The 22,204-nt window shown below is 55.3% G+C and overlaps 1 protein-coding gene across 1 annotated transcript; it reads left to right on the top strand.

The window, feature by feature from the left end:
• Positions 1-2,359: 2,359 nt before the first annotated feature.
• Positions 2,360-21,957, top strand: Arhgef40 (Rho guanine nucleotide exchange factor 40). The gene is given in 25 exon segments (XM_005087027.4): positions 2,360-2,553; positions 4,721-4,918; positions 5,526-5,801; positions 5,803-6,760; positions 6,881-7,048; positions 7,716-7,842; positions 8,443-8,539; positions 8,636-8,716; positions 8,835-8,951; positions 10,876-10,971; positions 11,064-11,179; positions 11,499-11,625; positions 13,311-13,433; positions 13,511-13,654; positions 14,018-14,628; positions 14,735-14,969; positions 15,211-15,297; positions 16,657-16,872; positions 17,602-17,772; positions 18,670-18,847; positions 19,924-20,028; positions 20,240-20,383; positions 20,877-21,007; positions 21,277-21,322; positions 21,454-21,957. Coding segments are annotated over 24 exon segments (4,551 nt in total). The 5' UTR covers positions 2,360-2,550; the 3' UTR covers positions 21,319-21,322; positions 21,454-21,957.
• Positions 21,958-22,204: the final 247 nt, after the last annotated feature.

Genomic DNA, 22,204 nt, shown 5'->3' with positions numbered 1-22,204 from the left:
TGGCTCATTAGCTGGGCAATAAACATCACAGACACCGCTGTTGCATCTGCCTCCCCACATTAGGACCACGCTATGCAGAGCTCCACTTTTCCACTAGAACATACGGAAAACTTCTTGGGAGTTAACGCCACTATTACTCTATACCAAGCCTAGAGAGAGGTAGGCTTCCTCCTCGGGCCCACAGAGACACATTCGTCACTTCCAGACACTCGGCACTAACTACTGCAAAAGCAGAGTTGATACATGCACTTTTAATGGGACAGCGAGGTGGTAGAAAAGGTGGCATTAACGTTCTTTAATGTGCTTTGACAGCTAAAGCGCTGTAACTTAACACTTGGTTAAGAACGAAAGCCCTGGGGTCAGACTGCTGGGCTCAGGCCCTGCTTGCCCCGTTTACTGCACAGCATATAGAATGTTACATAATTCCAACAAAATGAAACTTCTTCTCCTACCACATAGGAATTTGCTAAGTTCCAAAGAGCAGGGACTACATAAACCACAGTAAAAAAGTATCTGTGGCACAGAAGAGGGCCTGTTAGCCTGCTACCTTCCCTATCTCTGACTTTAACCTTATCCCTCCACAGTACTTATCAAAGAGCACACACATCACAGATTACATTGTACACACACCTTTCTGGACATGTCTCTGGAGAAAGGGCTATTAGCTGCTGTAAGCACCAACACACCACACTGGAAAGAGGGGGCGGCTTGCATCCCAGAACCTCAATTCAAACTTCAACTCATCAGTTCAAAACCCTTTTACGGATCCTTCTTACTGTGTGTGTCTCTATTTCGTTGCCTAGCTGTGGGGGGCCCTGGATTCTACCAAATGATTTGAATATAAGGGATGTTGAGTTTGGTCTTTCCAGACCAAGAAGAGGTGAGCTAGATTTGAGGCAGTGATGAGCAAGGTTCACAGAACATCCTCTAAGAAAGTGTCCCAAGACCTCTACAGCCTGCTATCCGGCAGTATTTACCCGGCAGACACGGGGGGGGGGGGGGAGGTAGCAACATCTCACTCTCTTGGCTCCTGGTCACTAATTACAAGGAAACAGGCAAGTCTAGCTTGACCGGGAGGTTGGAAAGAGCTCCATCTCCATGGTTCTAGCCTATGGGTCACACGGTTTCCCTTTCTGAGACTCTGTTATAACCCTACGAAGCAGAGGGCTCTTCCCATCCCTATGAATTAAGTTTCTCCCTTCTCCAGACACAGAGGAGAGAAGGCAGAGTTTCTCCTGCGGCGAGATGCGTCACTTGACACGGAGGCCCAGGCTCCATCGCCCCGGCCTCATAGGACTGTATCCACTACCGCACATATAAATAAACTCCACCTCAACGTGACAGCGCCTTCGTGCCCTCTGAGAACTGGGTACCTTGCAGATCGCTTCCCGAATGTCCATCTTTTGGACCAGTCCGCTGTGACTCAGAGGAGTGCAGGGCAATCCCTTGCTGTGCTGAGATTCCCCCTAAGCCCTTCTGGGAGATCCCACCCGGCCTTCATTCCCACGCAGAAGCTACACTGGCAGTTTGGCAGTTTGTGGTTGGGGCGGAAGGCCTGAGGATAGAACTTTTTAAAAGGAACCTAGCTCCTTTTGTCTGCAGTGTAAGAGAATAGTCCCCGCCGAGAGCCCTAGTGGTGGTGGCCCACTATGGCCCTGCAGCAAGAAAGATCTAGCTACCATCAGTACCAATCCAGGAGCTGCTGCTTCCCTTCCTGTATCGGAAAAGCAACAGGGGGGTAAGGTTCAGAAAAAGGCAGCGAGGAGCAACTCGGAAAAAAAACGCCCCTAGACCCTACAGAGGGATCCTGATCCCGGGGCATGACACCCCACCCCCCATGCCAAGCCTTTCCTTCTCCGTAATTCCCCCCATGCCCCGCCTTCCCCAGTCGGCACACAGGAGCTCATTGTAGCTGCCTGCAGGCTCGAGACCCAGGAAGGTGCAAGGGGGAGAAGGGCGGGCAATCGCCCAGGACTTGGGGGGGATCCCCAACTTTCTCTGCCTACAGGGGACCGTGTGGGTCGCTCTGGGCCCCAGGACCTTGCCAAGCCTGGCCACGGGCGAGAGGGAGAAGCGTCACGAGTCTTAGAGATTGGAAGAAGGCTCCTGGGTGCCCGGCAACCTCGGTCCTAGGCGGGAGACCTCTGCAGAGTGCAGAGCTCAGGCTGCCCCGATCCAGCGGAGCGAGAAGACGCGGGAAACACCGGGGCGTCCTCAGCTGGGCGGTCCTCGGAGGGGGCGGGGCGGGGCGCGCTGGCCGCGGACGGCTCGGGGAGAGCGGAGGCGAGGCTAGCGACGGAGGGGGGCGTCTCGGCTGGGGTCCCAGGCTGGGCGGGGCGGTGCCGGCGGCCGTCTCGGCCCTCCCTGGCGGGGCCCCGCGGCCTGGGCGCCCGAGCGAGCGGGCGAGCGAGAGCGAGCGGGCAGAGCCGCGGCCGCGGTGCGAGCCCAGCCGTCCTGCAGCAGCCAGACCCGGCGAGACGGAGAGCCGGGGGGTGGGGAGGCGGTGGCTCGCCCGCCCGCCTGGAGTCGGACACCTCCCGGCGCCGAGCCATGGTGAGTCCCGCGCCGCACCCCCCGGTGTCCCCCCGGCCCCGCGCCTCCCGTGCCCGCCGAGCGCTGCGCTGCGCCCCGGGGAGACGCTCCACCCTCCCATCCCCCTCCTTTTCTTCGGCCCGCCGGCCCGCTGCCTGCCCTGTCCCCGCCGAGTGTTGCCGCGACCCCTCCTTTCTCCTCTGTCGCCTCCCCATCCCTGCGTGGTCTTTGCCCACGGCCCATCCCCACCCGCCCCCGGCCCCCTCGGTCCTACCCAGCCTTCTCCTCCTCCTGGGCTTTCCAAACTCCCCCCTGCCGACCCCAGTTTTCCACTCCCGGGGACCCTCTGCGAGTTGGTACGGCGGCAGCCCTGGACAGGGCGCCACGGCCTCGGGTCCTGAGAACTGACCTGCCTGGAACCACCATTTTCCATCCCTGTCCCCAGCCCGGTGAGGTGGGCCCACCCATCCGGCCCTGAGGGACTGGTCACAGCTGCGGCTGGGCAGGGGCCAAAAGGGCACGTCCAAAGGGAAATTCCCTCACAGAAAGGGGGCTGTTTTGAGGGTGGGTAAGGGGTGTTCCGCAGGGCCAGGGGGCGTGACGTCTCCGGAGGCCAAGCCAGAGTTTTGGGACAAAGTTCCCCAAGGCTGACGCCGCTGCAGGCGACAGAAGGCTGCCTCCGGGCGGGCACTCCCGCTGCAGGGCAGGGAGCTAGCTGGATGGAACCCTGTGCACCGAGGCACAGGCTCCGAGGGCTGCAACTCAGGGTACCAGAAGCCCGTGCCAACGGGGTGGAACGCTGAGCCTGGAACTTTCCGGCCAGAAGTACTCAGAACTACGGCAGGAGTGGGCTCCGCTAGCGAGGGCGCCTCACTGCAGAGTGGAGGATGGGGACAGGCCCTGCCCGGGCGACGTCTGCAGAGAAAACCCGGGAGGCATCTCCCTGCTCAGGGGGTTGGAGCTCGACAGGAACTAGGCCAGTGAGAGCTGACTCAGTCTCGCTCCCCTTTTTGGTCCCAGCCGACCAGAGGCCTGGTGTCTTGGGCTCCTGCCCACCTCCGCCTGCTCCAGACCCCTCCTCCCTCCCCTCCTGCTGAGGCCGTTTCCTGTGGCTGCGACTCTTGTTCAGCCATGAGCTCACCGCCCCTAATGGGTTGCAGCTGCTTCGCTGCTCAAGCTGTAGCTCCCCGGATCCTAACTTCGGAGCCGAGGCCCACTCAGCCTCACCCCTACCCTTCTCCCCACCCACGTACACAGTCCCGGCAACACTGAGGGTCTGTCTGCTCGCCCACGCCTCGGGGCCGAGTCTGCGCGCTGATAACACAGAATGCTGGTCCCCGGCGGGTGACTGAATACCCTAATCGTCTCAAACAGCCGCGATTAAGCAACTCTGGCTGGGGAGATTTAGGAATAAAATAAGCAATTTTGGTCTTGGGGCGAGACCAGGACTGTTTGCAATGGGTAGAGAGCTCGGTAAATACTGCAGAGTGCCCCCTTCCTCATTTCCAACATGGGTTAGTCTTTTGAGACGGTGGGTCCCGGTAAAATTCAACTGGAATGCATAGCATCGAGACCACCTCCTCCCTTCTCCAAGAGTTCCGCTTGTGTCTCTATCAAATGGCCCCACCCAACTCCTTATAGCCAATGGGACAGGCTCAGTGAATGGAAGAAAGGGACGCTGCAAAGACCCGACATAGCCACAGCCTCCCTGTCTCTTCTCTTCTCACCTGTCAATCAAGCATCTCTAGGATGCGGTGGTTTGTGGGTGGGCACACCTCCACTCACGATAAACGCATCTGGATGGTGAGCCCTGGGGGAATGTATTGGCAAGGTGGCTATGCAGAAACCCCAGGCCCTACCCCATCTACCGGAATGCTTGGCCGTCAGCAGGCTCCAGCGGCCCAGCCTGTGCAGGCGAACCTCTGCAGTCAGTCGCACCCAGGGCAACCCTGATCAGAGTCACACACAACCAATTCCCCCCGGGTGTCTAAAGCCAAGGTCTCAGAGCTGAAACGGGAAGCCTGTGTGTGCCGACTGGCCGGGCCCTCACTCCTATCCTGGGCTCATTCAGCCGGTGTTTTCCTGATTACCTGCTGTGCTCAAATGATCTAGGACACGGCTGTCTGCAGACCAGCCAGCTCCCAGGGAGCCACACTTGTTACCTATAGCTTGGTGTTGTCTCTCCCAGGAGCCTGAGCCAGTGGAGGACTGTGTGCAGAGCACACTCGCTGCCCTGTACCCACCCTTTGAAGTCACGGCCCCAACCCTGCTGGGCCAAGTGTTCCAGGTGGTGGAGAGGACTTACCAGGAGGATGCGCTGAGGTACACGCTGGACTTCCTGGTACCTGCTAAACACCTGCTTGCCAAGGTCCAGCAGGAAGCCTGCGTGAGTGGCTGTCAACCCTTTTCTGCCAGGCCCATTTCCTCCCGCTTAGAGACACGGGCTTCCCAGTACCGCTCTCCGAGGGAGCCCTTAGGTCTCATTTGCGGATCCTGACTACTCAAACACTAACACACATGCAGGTGTATGCATTTTCCTTAAAAACTGACTCTTAAACAAGCATTGACCTCCCTGAAAAGACCCCCGACTTTTCCGGAACAAGCTCCAAACATTACCTCCCCCGTGAATGTCCTAAATACTCCCTCAGACTCAGACACGATTCCGAAAACAGTCTCAGCTTCTGCAGGTAGAAAGGCCTTCATTCCTCCAAGACAATGGCATCTGTTGACCGGGTCGCTGTCATGACTGGGTCCTTACCTTCCCACTAGGAAAGCTCCTTCCACCAAAGGATGGGAGATTCCCGTTCTAGCCCCTGCCACGTGACCCCCTTTCCTGTCTCCTAGGGGCTTTTAACCCACCAGACAGACATAAGGCCAGCCAGCCCAGCCTAGTGTGGACTCACTCTCGCAGCGCCCCGCCCCCACCCCGCCCCTTTGCTGGTTTCTTCAGCAGAGGCCTTGAGTATTATAGCCTCTTACTTCTCTCTCCCCAGGCCCAGTATAGTGGCTTTCTCTTCTTCCACGAGGGCTGGCCACTCTGCCTGCACGAACAGGTGGTAGTTCAGCTGGCAGCCCTTCCCTGGCAGCTGCTGCGCCCCGGCGACTTCTACCTGCAGGTAGTGCCCTCGGCAGCCCAGGCTCCCCGGCTGGCCCTGAAATGTCTGGCCCCAGGAGGTGGGCGGGTGCAGGAGCTGCCAGTGCCCAGTGAAGCCTGTGCCTACCTGTTCACACCCGAGTGGCTACAAGGCATTAACAAGGACCGGCCAACGGGGGCGCCTCAGCACCTGCCTTCTCTCTGCACCTTCTGGAATCCAGCGGCTGCCCTGGGCTGAGCTCATCTGCCCCAGATTTGTGCACAAAGAGGGCCTCATGGTTGGACATCAGCCAGGCGCACTGCCCCCAGAACCGCCCCCTGGGTCCCCGGGGCTTCCTAGCTCTCCACTCCCTGAGGAGATGCTGGGTACCCGGAGTCCTGGGGACGGACACAACGCCCCTGCGGAGGGTCCTGAGGGTGAATACGTGGAACTGTTGGAGGTGACCCTGCCTCATATGAGGGGAAGCCCCATAGATGCTGAGGCCTCGGGCCTCTCCAGGACCCGCACAGTGCCTACCCGTAAGAGTACTGGAGGGAAGGGCCGGCACCGGAGACACCGGGCGTGGATGCACCAGAAAGGCTTGGGGTCTAGGGACCAGGATGGGTCACGGCCACCTGGTGAGGGGAGTAGCACTGGGGCCTCTTCCGACTCACCCCCAGGGGCTGAGGCCGACCCAGATGCGACACTTCTGATGGCGTCTGAGCCCCCAGCGGAGGCTCTGGGAGAGACCTCTGAATCCTGCCTCCTGTCAGGCGAGGCTGGGGGAGGAGTGGGCCAGGGGGCTGAAGGACCACCCGGTACCCCTCGAAGAACCGGCAAAGGGAACAGAAGAAAGAAGCGAGCTGCCAACAGAGCTGCCGGAAAAGGGGAGAGCACTCCACTTGGCCCCAGGGACAAGGAAGAGACCAGACAGCAGGAAGTCCTCGTCGGTCTGCCCTCATCCAGTGAGCAGCAACCTGCAGCATGCAGCCCGGTTAAGGAGGAAGGGGATTCTGGGAAGCCAGAGTCTGAACCAAAAGAAGAGCTCAAGCCAGCAGACAGACAAGAGCCTGCACCCCCGGGAGACTGCGAGCCTCCAGAAGAGGGGGTCAGAGACAGTGAACAAGAGGGGTCGATCCCGGTCTCTACGGCAGGTGAGGTGACAGAGAGCCCCAGCGGCTAGGGCCAGGGCACGCTGGGCATAGGGGAGGGGACAAGGAGAGGTGTGGCTTGGGTGGGAACAGAGTAGAGTCACTCTGCTTCTGTCTGCACAGGATCCACGGGTCCAGAGTGGTTCCCATCTGACCCCCCAACACAGCCCCTGGAGACTGTGCAGGATGTAAAAGGAGACAGCATCCCAGAAGAAACTCCCGCAGCTCCCATCTTAGATGACCCACCTGTAGCTTGGGACTTGATGGCATCTGGATTCTTCATTCTGACGGGTTAGTGGGCATCCGTGGATAAAAAGAAGAGGCCGAGGAGATGACTCAGTCAGTGAAGCGCCTGCTTTGCAAGCGGGAGGATAGAGTTCAGATCCCCCAGAGTCCACTGAGAGCTGGGCGTGGCTTGGATCTGTGACCCCGTGCTGGAGAGAAAGGGGAAGGTTGGGAAAAGTGGGTTCTGGCGTTCATTAGCCAGCCAGTCTAGCTGAGTCAGAGATTTTCTAGGTTCAGTGAGAGATCCTGTCTTTAAAAAAAAAAAGTGGACCCAGGCGTTGGTGGCCCACACCGTTAATCCCAGCACTCAGGAGGCAGAGGCAGGCGGATCTCTGTGAGTTCGAGGCCAGCCTGGTCTATACAGAGCGAGTTCCAGGACAGCCAAAGCTACACAGAGAAACCCTGTCTTGAAAAACCACCACCACCACCAACGATAATAACAATAATAATAACGAGGTGGGAAATGATTGACAAAGGTCTTACATTGACCTCCGGCCTCTACACACATGTATACACGTGAAAGCACACAGAAACAAGGGCATGTCAGACACACACAGGGAAGGGGCTTTGGGAACGTGGAGCAAGCCAAGGGGACTTGGGAAGGAGGGAAGGTGGAGGGGGTTAGTCAAAGACCGCTCCCAGCCAGGACAGCCTGGCCGCTTTCTGTCTTCAGGAGGGGTGGATCAGACTGGGAGAGCTTTGCTGACGGTCACGCCACCACCTCCGTGCCTTCCTGAGGAGCCCTCACCCTCCCAAGAGTCACTGAACACTGCCCTCCGGTACCTCCACTCCCTGCTTAGGTAAGGCTGGCAAACTTCAGCACCCCGGGCATTAGCGTGCACTCAGGAGACCTGCTTTCTTTCTCAAGGCACTGGCCTACTGCTTCAACCCTCAGACTTTTGAGCCGTCGACCTTGACCTTAGCAATTCTGACTCCCAGGGTATCTTCATGATCTTTAAAATCAGCACTGCTGACTCTCGGTACTCTGAGATAGTGCCCAGATTACCGGTGCACAGCCTCATTCATCCACAAGTGCTTTGTGAACACTGAGTGCCTTTCAGACAAATGCGAGGCCTTGAGTGGATACCGTTCTAGCACACAGAGTTCTAGCCCTCTGGCCCAATAGTTGTGTCAGTGCAGGTTCTTTAGGTTGTCTACTGGGCACACGTCCCAGACGTCGACCGTTTGCTCATCGCTTCCCAAATATAGCAGTGCTGACGTCTACAGACTGTTAGTGCTAGGCCAGAAGACCTGAGTTGGTTCTTCCTTGTTCTCTCTCTGCCGTCTCCCCAATGCCCGAGTGTGCAGACACACACAGATGTAAACACACACACACACACACACACACACACACACACACACACACACACACACGTCTTTGGCCCTCCTTGCCTCCACAGGCCTGATTTGCAGCTGTTGGGGCTCACCATCCTGCTTGACCTTCGCAAGGCACCCCCACTGCCTCCAGCGCTTGTTCGTGCCTTGAGTCAGCTGCAGGTAATCAGCTCCTGGAGACAGGCGTGTCCCCTAGGCCCTCCCTTTTCTCCAGCGGGCAGCTGTACAACGTTTGGGGATATTCTTCTTTGCACTTAGGACTCAGGCAACCCTCCGCTCATTCAGCGGCTAGTGATTCTCATTCACGAAGAGCCTCCGGCTGAACTCTGCGGGTTTCAGGTAGGTTCTCCCACCAGCCCCCTTTCAGCCATGGAAAGGGAGAGGAAGCTTGCTGCTCTCTCAGATTGGTCTGAATCACAAGAGGCCTGTGCAGAAAACTGCTTTCACGTGTCTACAGGGAGCTGAGTTGCTGTCAGAGAAGGATCTAAAGAGAGTGGCCAAGCCAGAGGAGCTGCCGTGGGACTTCGGAGGTCACAAGGACCTGTCCCCCAGCCACTGGGTAGAGATACATCAGGTAAGAGATCCTTCGGCCCTTAGGGACCTGGGAACTGGAAATCTAGGAGAAATGACGAAGACAGACATAACCAAGGGGCTGGGAAAGGCACAGCTCCATTCAGTTCAGAAAACAGTTCCGACTTGTGAGCCTTGAACAAGTATTGTTAGCCATTGGGAAGATGGGGGAGTTCGTTAAGTTCTTTTTTATTTTTATTTTGTGCATGTGTCTGTTTTGCCTGCATATATGCATGTGCTTTACATACATATATTTTTGGGCACACATGTGCCTCGTGCCCAGAAAGTCAGAAGAGGGTATCGGATCCCCTGGAACTGGAATTGCAGAAGGTTGCCAGCCACCATGGGGAACTGGAAGCCCAGTCCTTTTTTTTTTTTTTTTTTTTTTTTTTTTCCGAGACAGGGTTTCTCTGTGGCTTTGGAGGCTGTCCTGGAACTCACTTTGTAGACCAGGCTGGCCTCGAACTCACAGAGATCCGCCTGCTTCTGCCTCCCGAGTGCCTCCCGAGCCCAGTCCTTTGCAAGTGCAGCAAGTGCTCTTAACTGTGAATCGTCTTTCCAGTTTCCACCCGAATTTGTAATATTCTTTTTAACTTTAAGACTTATTTTGCTTTTTTGTTTTTTTTTGTTTTTTGTTTTTTTTTGTTGTTGTTGTTGTTTTTTCGAGACAGGGTTTCTCTGTGGCTTTGGAGGCTGTCCTGGAACTCACTTGGTAGTCCAGGCTGGTCTCGAACTCACAGAGATCCACCTGCCTCTGCCTCCCGAGTGCTGGGATTAAAGGCGTTCGCCACCAACGCCTGGCTATTTTGTTTTTAAGCATGTACCTATGTCTGTGTGCCTGTGTGAATAAATGCTGTGTGTGTGGGTATCCTTAGAGGCCGGAGGCATCAGAACCCCTGAATCTGGAGTTGCAGGCAGTTGTGAGCTACGTGTGAGCATTGGTTATCAAACTTGGGTCCTCCCTTAACTGCTGAGTCATCTTTCCAGCTCCCTGCCCCCTGAGTTTGTCAAATTATTAATATGACATTAAGTAATGTGTGCATTCTAGTAGAGAAGGGTTTGTGATAGCTTCGTGGGTTTCTAGAAAGTGCTGAGAGTTGAGAGGTTGGTTCCAAGTGGCCTGGCAAGTTACTTTCCCTCATTTCTGGAGGTGGTGTCCTTGCCGTACCTGCTCCCTACACCAGTGTCCACAAATAATCGGACATCACCCGTCAGATGCCCTTTTGTGCGCGGTCTCCGCGGTGCCTCCATCGCTCACCTTCGTGTAGTGAGGATTTAGGAACAGAGCAACTGACCACCAACAGGAGTTCCTAGCGAAAGCAGATGTGGAGAGCTGGAGGCGGGGCTTGGCAAGAGTGAAGACCAGAGGCCAGAAAGCCTAGGAAACTCACACGCTAAGCTGCACGTGTGCCACGACCACGCTCGGTGCCAGGCGGATACCATTTCCTTAAATATTCCTTTATTTTAGCTTTACTGTTAAATAAAATGAGTTTTAGTGTTGTGGCCATGCCCCGATATTGTATAACTTGGAAGCAACAAAGTCAGAAACCATTTTTCCACAAAAGTCTCCAGACTCCCATCTCCCTCCTGTGGTTGACCTAGCTTCCTCCCTCCTTCCCCTCTGTCTTCCTCTCCCATCCTTCCCTTCCTTCCTTCCTCCCTCCCTCCCTCCCTCCCTCCCTCCCTCCCTCCCTCCCTCCCTCCCTCCCTCCTTCCTTCCTTCCTTCCTTTCTTCCACTTCCAAGGCAGGGTATCTCTTCATAATCCTGGCTGTCCTGGAATTCACCACGTAGACCGAGCTGGCCTCAAACTCAGAGATTCTCCCGCCTCTGCCTCCCGAGCGCTGGGATTAAAGAAAGGCCCACACACCTGGCATATTTCTTGTCCTCACCCGGGCCCTTAACTCCATCTCTGCGTGTGGCTTTCAGGAAGTGGCCAGGCTGTGCGGCTTGTGCCAGGGCGTGTTGACCTCCGTACGGCAGGCCATCGAGGAGCTGGAGGGAGCCGCAGAGCCCCAGGAAGAGGTGTGCAGTGAGGCGGAGTGACGGCAGGTGTGACAGGGAGGGGCCGGGCCGGGCACGCTAGTGGAACTCCAGATGTGTTTCCTTGTCCCAAGGAGGCAGCAGGAATGCCTGAGCCCCTGCAGAGGGTGCTGGCTGACCCCCGTCTCACAGCACTACAGAGGACTGGAGGGGCCATCCTGATGCGGCTGCGATCCACCCATAGCAGCAAGTATGAGAGACGGGTGTGCAGAGGCAGATGGAGGGGAGAGAGTGGAGAGCTGTCCTAACCCTTGAGTGACAGAGAATTCTTACTCTGCACTTGTCACAGTAAGATGCCTTTACACTCACAGCATCTCCATGTGCTAGTTATGATTACGGAGGTGACTCGGAGAGGACTAGAGATACTAAGTGTCCTCGCCAAGCTACTTCAGTAGGGACAGTGCTTCTCACTGGCGTGCCGTCTCTGATGTTTACATCCCTGAGCACACAAAGACAGAAGTGGAAAGCCTGGCAAGGGCAGAGACTCAAGGCAGCCTCCTTGTCCCCAGGCTGGAGGGTCCAGGCCCGGCTGTGCTCTACCAGGAGGTAGATGAGGCTATCCACCAGCTTGTGCGTCTCTCCAACCTGCGTGTGCAGCAGCAGGAGCAGCGCCAGCGCCTGCGCCAACTCCGGCAGGTGAGGAGGCTCCCCCATCCTTACTCAGCCCTGGAGGCTAGCCCCTGCTCAGCAGCGTCTCTGCTGATACTGAGAGCGGATGGCTTCCTCCCAGCTTCCCTGTCTCTCCCCTAGAGGTTGGTCATAGAAGTGAGATTCAGCATGAGGGCGGGAGCATCTCTGCGCCAGCAGAAAGAAGCCTGGAGGTCAACCTTCTGCCTAACTTTGGTCGGGATCATTAGATACTGTGGGAAGTGTTCACTACCCAAAGGGAACTCTGGAATCAGCTGGGTGGCTCAGGGTACGACCTCCGTAGTGTAAAGTTAATAAATGTTTTGTTTTTGTTTGGGAGCTTCCTGAGACAGGATCTGATGTAGCCCAGGTTGGCCTGGAACTCACTAAGTAGCTGGTGCTGACCTTGAGACTCCTCATGCTCCTGCCTTCACTTCCAGGCCTAACCGTGAAGCCTGATAATAAACGTCTATTGATAAATACCTATTGATAGAGCTCCTTGGCTCCACATTTTGCCTCAGCTAATCTTATGCCTTATCGTCCTCCAAAACAGAGGCAAAAAGGGCCGGTCTCCTCCTACACTGCCAGTCGCTGAGAGGAACCGCAGGCCTCTCAAGGCTCAAGAATCAGACTGGCCTCTCTGATCCTTGGTTCTCTCTTCTGGACGCAGCCCTGTGGGGACTGGCAGTCTACTCCCTGTGAAGGGGAGGGGGGACTTTAAGATGTGGTGGTTCCTTAGCCCCACTCCTGTGAATATGGACCTGCATGTGGGTACGAGAAGGGTCGTCTCGAAGTCAGTGCTAAAGAGGAACCAGGGCCGGCCCTGTGCTCTGGGGCTGCCGGCTGGCTTTGGCTGTTCCCTCCAAGAGGCGAGTCTCCTCTTGAGTAGATATCCCTGAGCCAGTTTAAAAGCCTATTTTAGAACCAGAATTTGGAGGTTAAAATGCTTAGCTCTGAGATCTAGTTCTGCTGGGTATTAGGTGTTGCTGCTGAGTTGCCCGTTCCTATGCTAATAGTATGACACACAGGTGGGTAAGACAGGAAGTGAAGTCAGCAGAGGACTCTGAGAGTAGCTATTGTTGGCACCGCCTTTTAGGGACACTCTGAGACTTCTCATCTTCCACCCGCTCCACCCTAGCTTCCAGACTTTTTTCAGAGGAAAAAAGCAGCCAAACGTTTCAGAACAAGTAGGAGATTCCCTGCCGTAGGAAAGGTGAACTGGATATCCGCTCACACACACACACACACACACACACACACACACACACACACACACACACACACACACACACACACACACCATCTCCTGGGCCTTCGGTCAGGCCTGGTGCCTAGGTTTCCTGCTCACCACGCGGCAGGGCTCATCAGATGTGGAATTTCTCTCGGTCCTGTTCTCCAAGTAACGTCCCTCCTCCTTTCTTTGGTTCATGACAATTTGATCTGTTTCCTCATGCTGGCCTTGCCCTGGCACAGTAGCCTGTGTCTCTGTCAGCTCCGTCCATACAGCGCTTCACCAGAGATGGAGTACCTACTTCCTCATTTGATCCTGTGGGGCCTGTGGCCAGCCCCACAGCACCAGTTGAGACAGGATGGGTTGACCAAGGTTCTCAACAGCTGGGGTGATGGCAGCGGAGTGGATCTTGGCCGCCGCTTCCACAGCCTCCCTTCCCTCAGAGCGCTTTACTCTGTCCCAGGTGCTGCGGTGGCTCTCTGGCCCGGGGGAAGAGCAGCTGGCCAGCTTCGCCACGCCTGGGAACTCACTCTCAGTCTTGCAAGAGGCAGAACTGCGGTTCCGGGCTTTCAGCGCTGAGGTGCAGGTAAGGGTCAGAGAGGAGATGGGAGGCAGGGTCACTGGGGGAGGACCAGGTCTGAGCACACACACCCCGTTCTCCAGGAGCGCTTGGTCCAGGCCCGGGAAGCGTTGGCTCTGGAGGAGGACACAGCCTCCCAGAAAGTTCTGGATGTCTTCGAGCAGCGCCTGGAGCAGATTGAGAGTGGCCTCCATCGTGCTCTTCGGCTGCAGCGCTTTTTCCAGCAGGTGGGTGGCCCATCTTCTCTTCAGTTAGTGGCCGGGCGGTTGCTAAGAGTGGCACCTTGGACGTCCGCCCCCTCGGCTGCGACCTTTAGCTTGCGTCGGCCGGGCGACCTGAGAGCTGAGATAGGTCCTCCGCACATCTGCTGCGGAAGTTAGACGAGGCACTGTGAGAGCAGTTAGTACAGCCTGACTCAGGGCTGTGTGTGTAAGTACTGCTCCACCGTGCCCGCGCTAGTCTGTGCCGCTGGGGCAGAGGGAGGACGTGTAGGCGGTGGCCCCGGGGAGCCATTGGCATGGGGTCCGCGTTCGGGAGTGGCATGCATCCTCACCACTCTTCTCTGCCTCCACCCTGTTTGGCTTCTGCAGGCACACGAATGGGTAGACGAGGGCTCTGCTCGACTGGCGGGCGCCGGGCCTGGGCGTGAGGCTGTGCTGGCCGCCCTAGCCCTCAGGCGGGCCCCGGAGCCCAGCGCAGGCACTTTCCAGGAGATGCGAGCCCTGGCCCTGGACCTGGGCAGCCCAGCCGTCCTTCGGGAGTGGGGCCGATGCCGAGCGCGCTGCCAAGAGCTGGAAAGGAGGATTCAGCAGCAGCTGGGAGAGGAGGCCAGTCCTCGAGGCCACAGGCGACGCCGGGCAGACAGTGCCAGCAGCGCAGGGGCCCAGCATGGAGCCCACAGCCCCTCGCCCAGCCTCAGCTCCCTGCTTCTTCCCAGCAGCCCTGGGCCGCGGGCCGCCCCATCACATTGCTCTCTGACCCCAAATTGGGAGGACTGTGAGGAGGAGGGCCTTGAGCTAGCTCCGGAAGCCGACGGGAGACCCCCAAGAGCTGTGCTGATCCGAGGCCTGGAGGTCACCAGCACTGAAGTGGTAGACAGGACATGCTCGCCCCGAGAACACGTGCTGTTGGGCCGGGCTGGAGGGCCAGATGGGCCCTGGGGAGTGGGTACCCCTCGAATGGAGCGCAAGCGTAGCATCAGGTGAGAGTTCAGGCCAATTGTCTAATAGGCAACCGGGAAAGAACCGTTGAGGGTAATGACTCTTTGCCGTGCCCGAGTGACCTCTGCTACTCTGCTCTACCTACAGTGCCCAGCAGCGTCTAGTGTCCGAACTGATTGCCTGTGAGCAAGACTACGTAGCCGCTCTGAATGAGCCAGTGCCGCCGCCTGGGCCCGAGCTAACTGCCGAGCTTCGGTGCACCTGGGCCGCAGCCCTGAGTGCCCGAGAGAGACTTCGCAGCTTCCACGCGACACACTTTCTGCAAGAGCTTCAGGGCTGCACCGCCCATCCCCTGCGCATCGGGGCCTGCTTCCTCCGCCATGTGAGCAATCGCCAAACTTCCGAGCCTTCTCCCCCCTACCCCTCTCCCTTTTGTGGTCCCTTGCGTTACTTGTCTTCAAGTGTTGGGTGAACTTCACTGTCTCTTCAAGGAGCCTTTATAAGCCCTGGCGAGCAGAGTGCTGCCTGCTTCTCCCCTCCCCCTGGGCTGTGGGGATGGGAGAAGAAATCTGTCCACGGGTTCCTCACCAGGGACACTTACTACCTCTTCCTCACCGGCACAGGGGGACCAGTTCAACCTCTATGCGCAGTTCGTGAAGCACAGGCATAAACTGGAGAGTGGCCTGGCTGCCCTTACCCCCTCGGCCAAGGTAAACTTTTCCTCAGGTGTCACAAAAGTGTGCCCATGAGATGGCCTAGCAGGTTAGGATGCTTGCCTCTGAGACCGTCAGCCCATCCCAGAAACCACATGGCGCAATGAAAGACCCGACTCCTGCAAATTAGGTGTTTTCTGACTGACTGCACGATACACACACAAGTAGAAAGAATAAGAAAATGTTTTTTTAAGAGAAAGGACCGGGAAGACCTACAAATTCACCCCACCTTGAACTCTCAGAGAAAGCAGTCTTTCATGGACATACCTGGGAACGTTCACCAAAAATCCCCAGTAGCCTTTCAGACGGCCGTCTTGGAATCAGGAGGGTCTCTGAGAGCCAGAGGAGGCTGGGCTCTTACTCAGATCCCCACACAAGGGGATCTTGGTAAAACTCGGATTCCTTGGGTCTCTGTTTTGTTTTTTTGTTTTTACTTAGTTTTGTTAAGATTTCTTTATTTTATGTGTGTGACCGTTTGTCTGCAGGCATGTATGCATATTCCTCTGTGCCTAGTGTACAAGGAGGCCAGAAGAGGAGATCAGATCACTTGAAGCTGAAGTTAAAGACACTTGTGAGACACTGTGTGGGTGCTGGGAACTGAACCCAGGTCCTCTGCAGGAGCAATAAGGGCTCCTAACTGCCCAAAGCCTGTTTCCATATGGTAAACAAGGGCAGTATGACTCACCTGGAGCCTGAGGGCCAAAGGAGTTCATGTGAAAAGATATGAAAGTGATTGTAAAAGCCAGAGGGCATAAGCTGTTAGCACCTGGCTTCCCCTTCAGCCCAGGATGGCTGCATCTCCTAGGGGTCCCTGCCCCTGTGTGTGTGTGTGTGTGTGTGTGTGTGTGTGTGCCAAGCATGTGCGGGGAAGTTATAGAACAATTCACAGGAGCTGGTTCTCTCCTTCCACCGCCTGGATCCCAGGGATGGAACTTGATTCCCAGGCTTGGTGACAAGCTCCTTTAGCTTCTGGGTCATCTCTTTGACCTCTGCATTTTTTCCCTTTAAAAAATTACGTTTTTATTATTTGTGTGTGTGCGTGTGTGTATACGCACACACATGTACACACACACACACATACAAACACTCTGGTGTCCATGTGGAGGTCAGAGGAGAAACACCATTGAGTCGATTCTTTCTGCCGTGAGGATCCCAGGGATTGAACTCAGGTCCCCAGGCTTAGTGGAAAGCATCTCTACCCAGCGAACCATCTTGCGGGCCACTTTCTTTCCCTTTAAGAGTACCTGGTCTTCCTCTGCTCCCCCAAAGCCTGAAACCTATCACATTCCTGTCCTCGGATTTTGGCCCCTACCAGCCCTGCCCCTCTTCTCATCCCTGGCTATGGTCCTACCCTAGAGTTCCACGGAGAGCAGCCCTTGCCTACCCCGGGCCCTGCAGCAGCCTTTGGAGCAGCTGGCTCGGTATGGACAGCTCCTGGAGGAGCTCCTGAGGGAAGCTGGGCCTGAGCTAAGCTCCGAGCGCCAGGCCCTCAGGGCTGCTGTACAGTTGCTCCAGGAACAAGAGGCCCGAGGCAGAGATTTGCTTGCGGTAGAAGCTGTTCGAGGCTGTGAGGTAAGGGCCTGGCCTCCACTGACTCTTGCTCAAACTCTGTCACTCTGGGGCCTTTAGAAACAGTGTAGGCTGGTGACCATGAACCCAGACCCGAAGTCCGAGGGCCCTAGGCTCAGTCTAGCCCTTAGCTGCCTCGTCTAAATGCAGAATCCCCTGTTCTTCCCAGGTCTGCCTTGGGCTTGTCTCTTCCTTTCCTAATCCTTCCATTTCTGCATCTACCTTTCTAGCCCACTGTATTTTCCTCAACCTAATCTCGTTCTGACACTGATTCCAGATTATGCTGGAATTGTACTCTCTAGATCGGTGATTCTCAACCTGTGGGTCGAGACCCTTACCCTTTTATGGGGGTTGCCTAAGACCATCAGAAAACAGATATTTTCATTATGATTCATAATGGTAGCAAAACTACAGCTATAAAGCAGCAATGGAGATGATTTTACGGTTGGGGGTCACCACCGCATGAGGAACTGCATACAGGTGTCTCAGCATTAGGAAGGTTGAGAATCACTGGTCTAGAGACCTACCCACGTTCTTGGCTGCTTATCTTTCTGCATCTCCAGTATGCAAAGACTTCTAACGACTACGCTGGGCATCTTTCATCTTCGGAGGAATGACTGCTGCTACACAGTTGTGCATGAGACGCAGTGGATAGGGTTAGGGTCAGGCCCTCCCTGACTTCCGGAGCCTTCCCTCTCATTCTCTTACAGCTTTCCCTTCTTCTTTCTCCAGATCGATTTGAAGGAACAGGGACAGCTCTTGCATCGGGACCCATTCACTGTCATCTGCGGCCGGAAGAAGTGCCTCCGCCATGTCTTTCTCTTTGAGGACCTGCTCTTGTTCAGCAAGTTCAAGGGCTCCGAGGGGGGCCCTGAGACCTTCGTTTACAAGCAGGCTTTCAAGGTACACGGCATGGAGTGGGGGATATTGTGCCATGCTTGACATGAGAATTCAGAATGTTCTGGAAGTTCAGCCTCAAGCAGACTCAGAATCTTCACCTAAAATAGGTTTTGGCCTCAGTTGGTCATCAATTTTAGGGTATCAGAAGGTGAAATAAATCCCTGTCCTTGGTCAACTACTTTGGGTTTTCCATATAATTTACGCAGAAGACTTAAGGAGGCATTTCAAGACAGAATGGAAAATGACCTTCCCAATGAGAACACACATGCCTGTTGGACAGTGGTGGCACACACCTTTAACCCCAGAACTCAGGAGGCAGAGGTAGGGGGATCTCTGAGTTCCAGGCCAGCCTGGTTTACAAAGCCAGCCCCCCCCAGGACAGCCAGGGCTATGCAGAGAAACCTTGTCTTAAAAAAACACCAAAAAACCCACACGTCTTTTGAGTTAGAGGTGGTCCCTGGTATATAAGGAGAAAGGACACCACACACACACACACACACACACACACACACACACACACACACACACACCTTAATTTCACTGAACTAAATAGAACTTGCTTTGGGCATCTAACCAGAAATAAACGTAAACAGCAACCCACAGTCCTGGACCAGGTGGAATGGTAGGGATGTTAGTTCCAGCGGACAGAAGGAAAGGTCTGTGTCTGGGGTAGAAATGGGTTTGAATCCATACTAAAACTCTGGTAAGCGCTTGTGAAAGCTGCTTCCTGTCTCAGAGAGCCTCCTCTTCCCTCTGTAAATCAGGGCTGTTTGCAGGCTGTGTTAGAGCGCCTGGTATCTGACAGATGCTGAGCATCTACCAAGCTAAACACTTGCCAATGTGGCACCACCTAACGAGTGCACCTCTACCTTCAACCCTCTCTCTCCTGCCCTCCCTCAGACTGCTGACATGGGGCTGACAGAAAACATCGGGGACAGTGGACTCTGTTTCGAGCTTTGGTTTCGGCGGCGGCGCGCACGAGAAGCATACACTCTGCAGGCTACTTCACCAGAAACCAAACTCAAGTGGACAAGTTCTATTGCCCAGCTGCTGTGGAGACAGGCAGCCCACAATAAGGGTAACGGGCAGATCATAGAGGGCTTGTGCTTGGGATCGGTTACAGGAGAAGGTTTGCTGGGGAGTACGGAGACTGTAGGAAAGATGCTTTAAGAGACGATTCAAAGTCTGGTTCAAGAGATAGAGCTGAGACAAAATTAGCTGGAAGGAAAGAGAAAGCTCCAAATTTCCAAAGAACAAGAACAAGTGTCTCTGCAAAAGAGGTGCAAAACTACTTACTGGATCGGCTTAAGGGGGACTGGTACCTCTTACCTGCTGTGTAACCTGGCCTATAGCTTTCCTTTGTTGTTGGTTTTTATTTGTTTTGTTGTGGTTGCAATTCTCTGAATCGTTCTATTAATCTGAAAAGGGCATAGCACATTCTTCATCTGTGTGATTAGGAGGCTCGAGTAGGTTGATGCACACAGAAGCACTTTATAAACCACACAGACATACAAAAGCATGACTTTTGCTCTTAATGTCCATGACAAAGGGAAGCGGAGTGTCACATGAAGTCACTGGCCAGGAAGATAGCTCGCTTACTGGGTAAAAGTGTTTGTCATGCAAGTGTGAAGACCCGAGTTCAGATCCCCAGAACCCACATAAAAGCCAGCAGTCCTGCAGATGTAGTAAAAGTGACAGGGACATCTGTGATCTCATCACTGCTACAGAGCACATGGGAGGTGAAGACAGATATTTCCCCCCAGAAGCTTGCTAGACAAGCCAGCCTGGCACATGCACACCAAAATGACTAAGAGGTCAGCCATAAGATCAACCAACGCCTAATGTGTCCTCTGACCTCCAAATGTTCGTGCCTACGTTTACACCCAGATGTGCAAACGCACACATATCATGTGCACACACTAATCAGGTGGTTAGGAGGCCAACTAGGCAGGATGAGATACATGGCAGAGAACAGATGCGTGTCTGAAGAGGTCAAATGTCACCCTCACCATCCATGCCAGGACAGTCAAGGAAGGGGAGCTGCCAGAAGAGGGGAGGCGTGGCCAAGAGTTGGGAGAGAAAGTCAGCAGGGACGTGCTAACACCGAGGCGGGAGGGCCAAGCCAAGGTTGCAAACAGGGCCTCTGTTCCCTAGAGCTCCGAGTGCAGCAGATGGTTTCCATGGGCATTGGCAATAAACCCTTCCTGGACATTAAAGCCCTGGGGGAACGGACACTGAGTGCCCTGCTCACTGGAAGAGGTAAGGTCCAGGGTGCTGGGGGTGCTCCCAGAAGTCAGGCCTTGACTAAGGACATAAAAACAATGGGGAGATGTCAGGAAGGGTACTGAGTGCTGAGTGGGCATCTCTTCCCAAAATGGGGACTCCCTGGGAAGCCCTTTGTGAGCTGTTCCAGGGAGCCAGGAGGACTCCACACCAGCACCCCACCACCCCAACTCCCCACTCTCTGCAGCCGCCCGCACCCGGGCCTCCGTAGCCGTGTCATCTTTTGAGCATGCTGGCCCGTCCCTTCCCGGCCTCTCACCGGGAGCCTGCTCCCTGCCTGCCCGCGTCGAGGAGGAGGCCTGGGATCTGGACGTCAAGCAGATTTCCCTGGGTGAGGCACCTCTCAAGGGGTGGCCCCCAACCGCTGGGTCATGGTGATGTTCCGGCTGCCTATTGCTGAGCAATTCCTTTTTCTAGCCAAGTAGCCCAGTTGCCATGACAACTACATACAGCTTCCCCATTGCTAAAAGAGCCTTCCATCTGGTTGCTAGGGAGATGCTTACAGCAGCCTTTTGCTAAGAAGCACTTCTTCTGTACCTTTCTCTCTAGCTCTCCTTGAGTTTCTATGGAAACTGCCTCAGCTTCCTGTTGTACCCTCCTGGTTCACCACGGCAATTCTTAGTTTCCTGTCGCTTCTTCCCTGGTTGCTCTGATGCTGCTGACAATTTCCTGCCTCTTGGTAGGGGGGTTCTCTTGCAACTGGATTGCTATGGTGACGCACAGCTTCCTGTTGCTACGGAGCTTCTTCCCTGCCGGAGGAGGTTGGTTATTTAAGGTAATCTAGAAGGGTTTATACCTGACTCTCACCCTAGCTTCCCCTCCAGCCCCAGAAACACTCGACTCTTCGGGAGATGTGTCCCCAGGACCAAGAAACAGTCCCAGCCTGCAGCCCTCGAAGCATGGGAGCAGCACCCCCACCCTGGCCAGTGGAGGGATCTTAGGGCTGTCCCGACAGGTAAGTCCCTGCCATAAGGCTGGGAGCAGGTGGTCTCTTGCTGGGTAGGCTTTTCTGATCATTTGACAAACTGGAGAGTAGAGGAACTAATTGCTACAACTCTCAGCTGATGCCACAGATTGGATTTATTATCCAGTCTGCCTTTCTCCTCTCCCGTAGGCCTGGCTGAGAAGCATCAAGGTCAGAGGTAAAAAAAGGCCTTAAGAAGCAGGGAGAGGCATGTCCAATAGAGAGCATGTCTAAACACACTGCAATTTCTGTGTCCTCAGAGTCATTCCCGAGCCCTGAGCGACCCCACCACGCCTCTGTGACCTGGTAAGCCAGCACCCCGTCGCCCCCCACCATCCAGCATGCCTTCCCCTATTTTGAGGACCTTCCCTCCTGACCTCGGATGCACGCTTTCCTGCCTCTCCCAACCCATCTCCCTCTTCTCTCCTGGCTTCCAGAGAAAATCCAGAGCTTGGCCGCAGCCCCTCGCCAGCAGCACTTTTAGGCTGACATGCCAATGGGACATGATGGAGGATTAAGCTCTCAGTTCCCTCCCTCTACTTCCTGGACAGAGAGACGAGGGCAAGGACCAGAGCGTCCCCCGTCACTGCTGTCTGTAGCTCTCCCCTGCTTGGTGCCTTCCGCTGCAGGAACCAAAGTGGCCCTGTGTGCTTGCCTTTATAGCCTGGGGGCGGTGACCCATCCCACTTCCAGTTTCCCCTCATCCCGTGCTGCTGCTCAGCCGCAGGGCACGCACTGCCGACGGCCTGCTTCTCTTCCCATCCCCCGGCTCTCCCGGAAGGAAGATGCATCTCTGCCAGGTCGGATGGAATTCCATTCTGGGGTATCATGGGACATGAAGTATTACAAGCCATTGAAGGAGATGCGGTGGGCGTTGCAGACTTTATATATATGTAATTACTGTTATTATACTATTGTTATATTAAATGTATTTACTCTCACTGTGCCTCCCAAGGGCCAGAGCAGGCCTCTGGATTAAGGTGTCTGAACGAACTTGAATACTTCCCTACAACCACCAACTAGGAATCCAGAAAATAAAACCAAGGCCAGAAAGTAGCTATTCTACCCTTTCCTGGCCCCGGACTGATAGTGCGTGGGTGTGGGAGGACATACCCCCCCCCCAGAGGCTCCGAGCTCATGAACTCTTGGATGTTCCTTCTCCGTTTTGGGGCCTCTTCTTGAGGCCGA

The sequence above is a fragment of the Mesocricetus auratus genome, unplaced genomic scaffold (assembly GCF_017639785.1).
Source record: "Mesocricetus auratus isolate SY011 unplaced genomic scaffold, BCM_Maur_2.0 Super-Scaffold_100066, whole genome shotgun sequence".
Taxonomy (NCBI): domain Eukaryota; kingdom Metazoa; phylum Chordata; class Mammalia; order Rodentia; family Cricetidae; genus Mesocricetus; species Mesocricetus auratus.
This window is presented reverse-complemented; position numbering and strand designations above follow the sequence as displayed.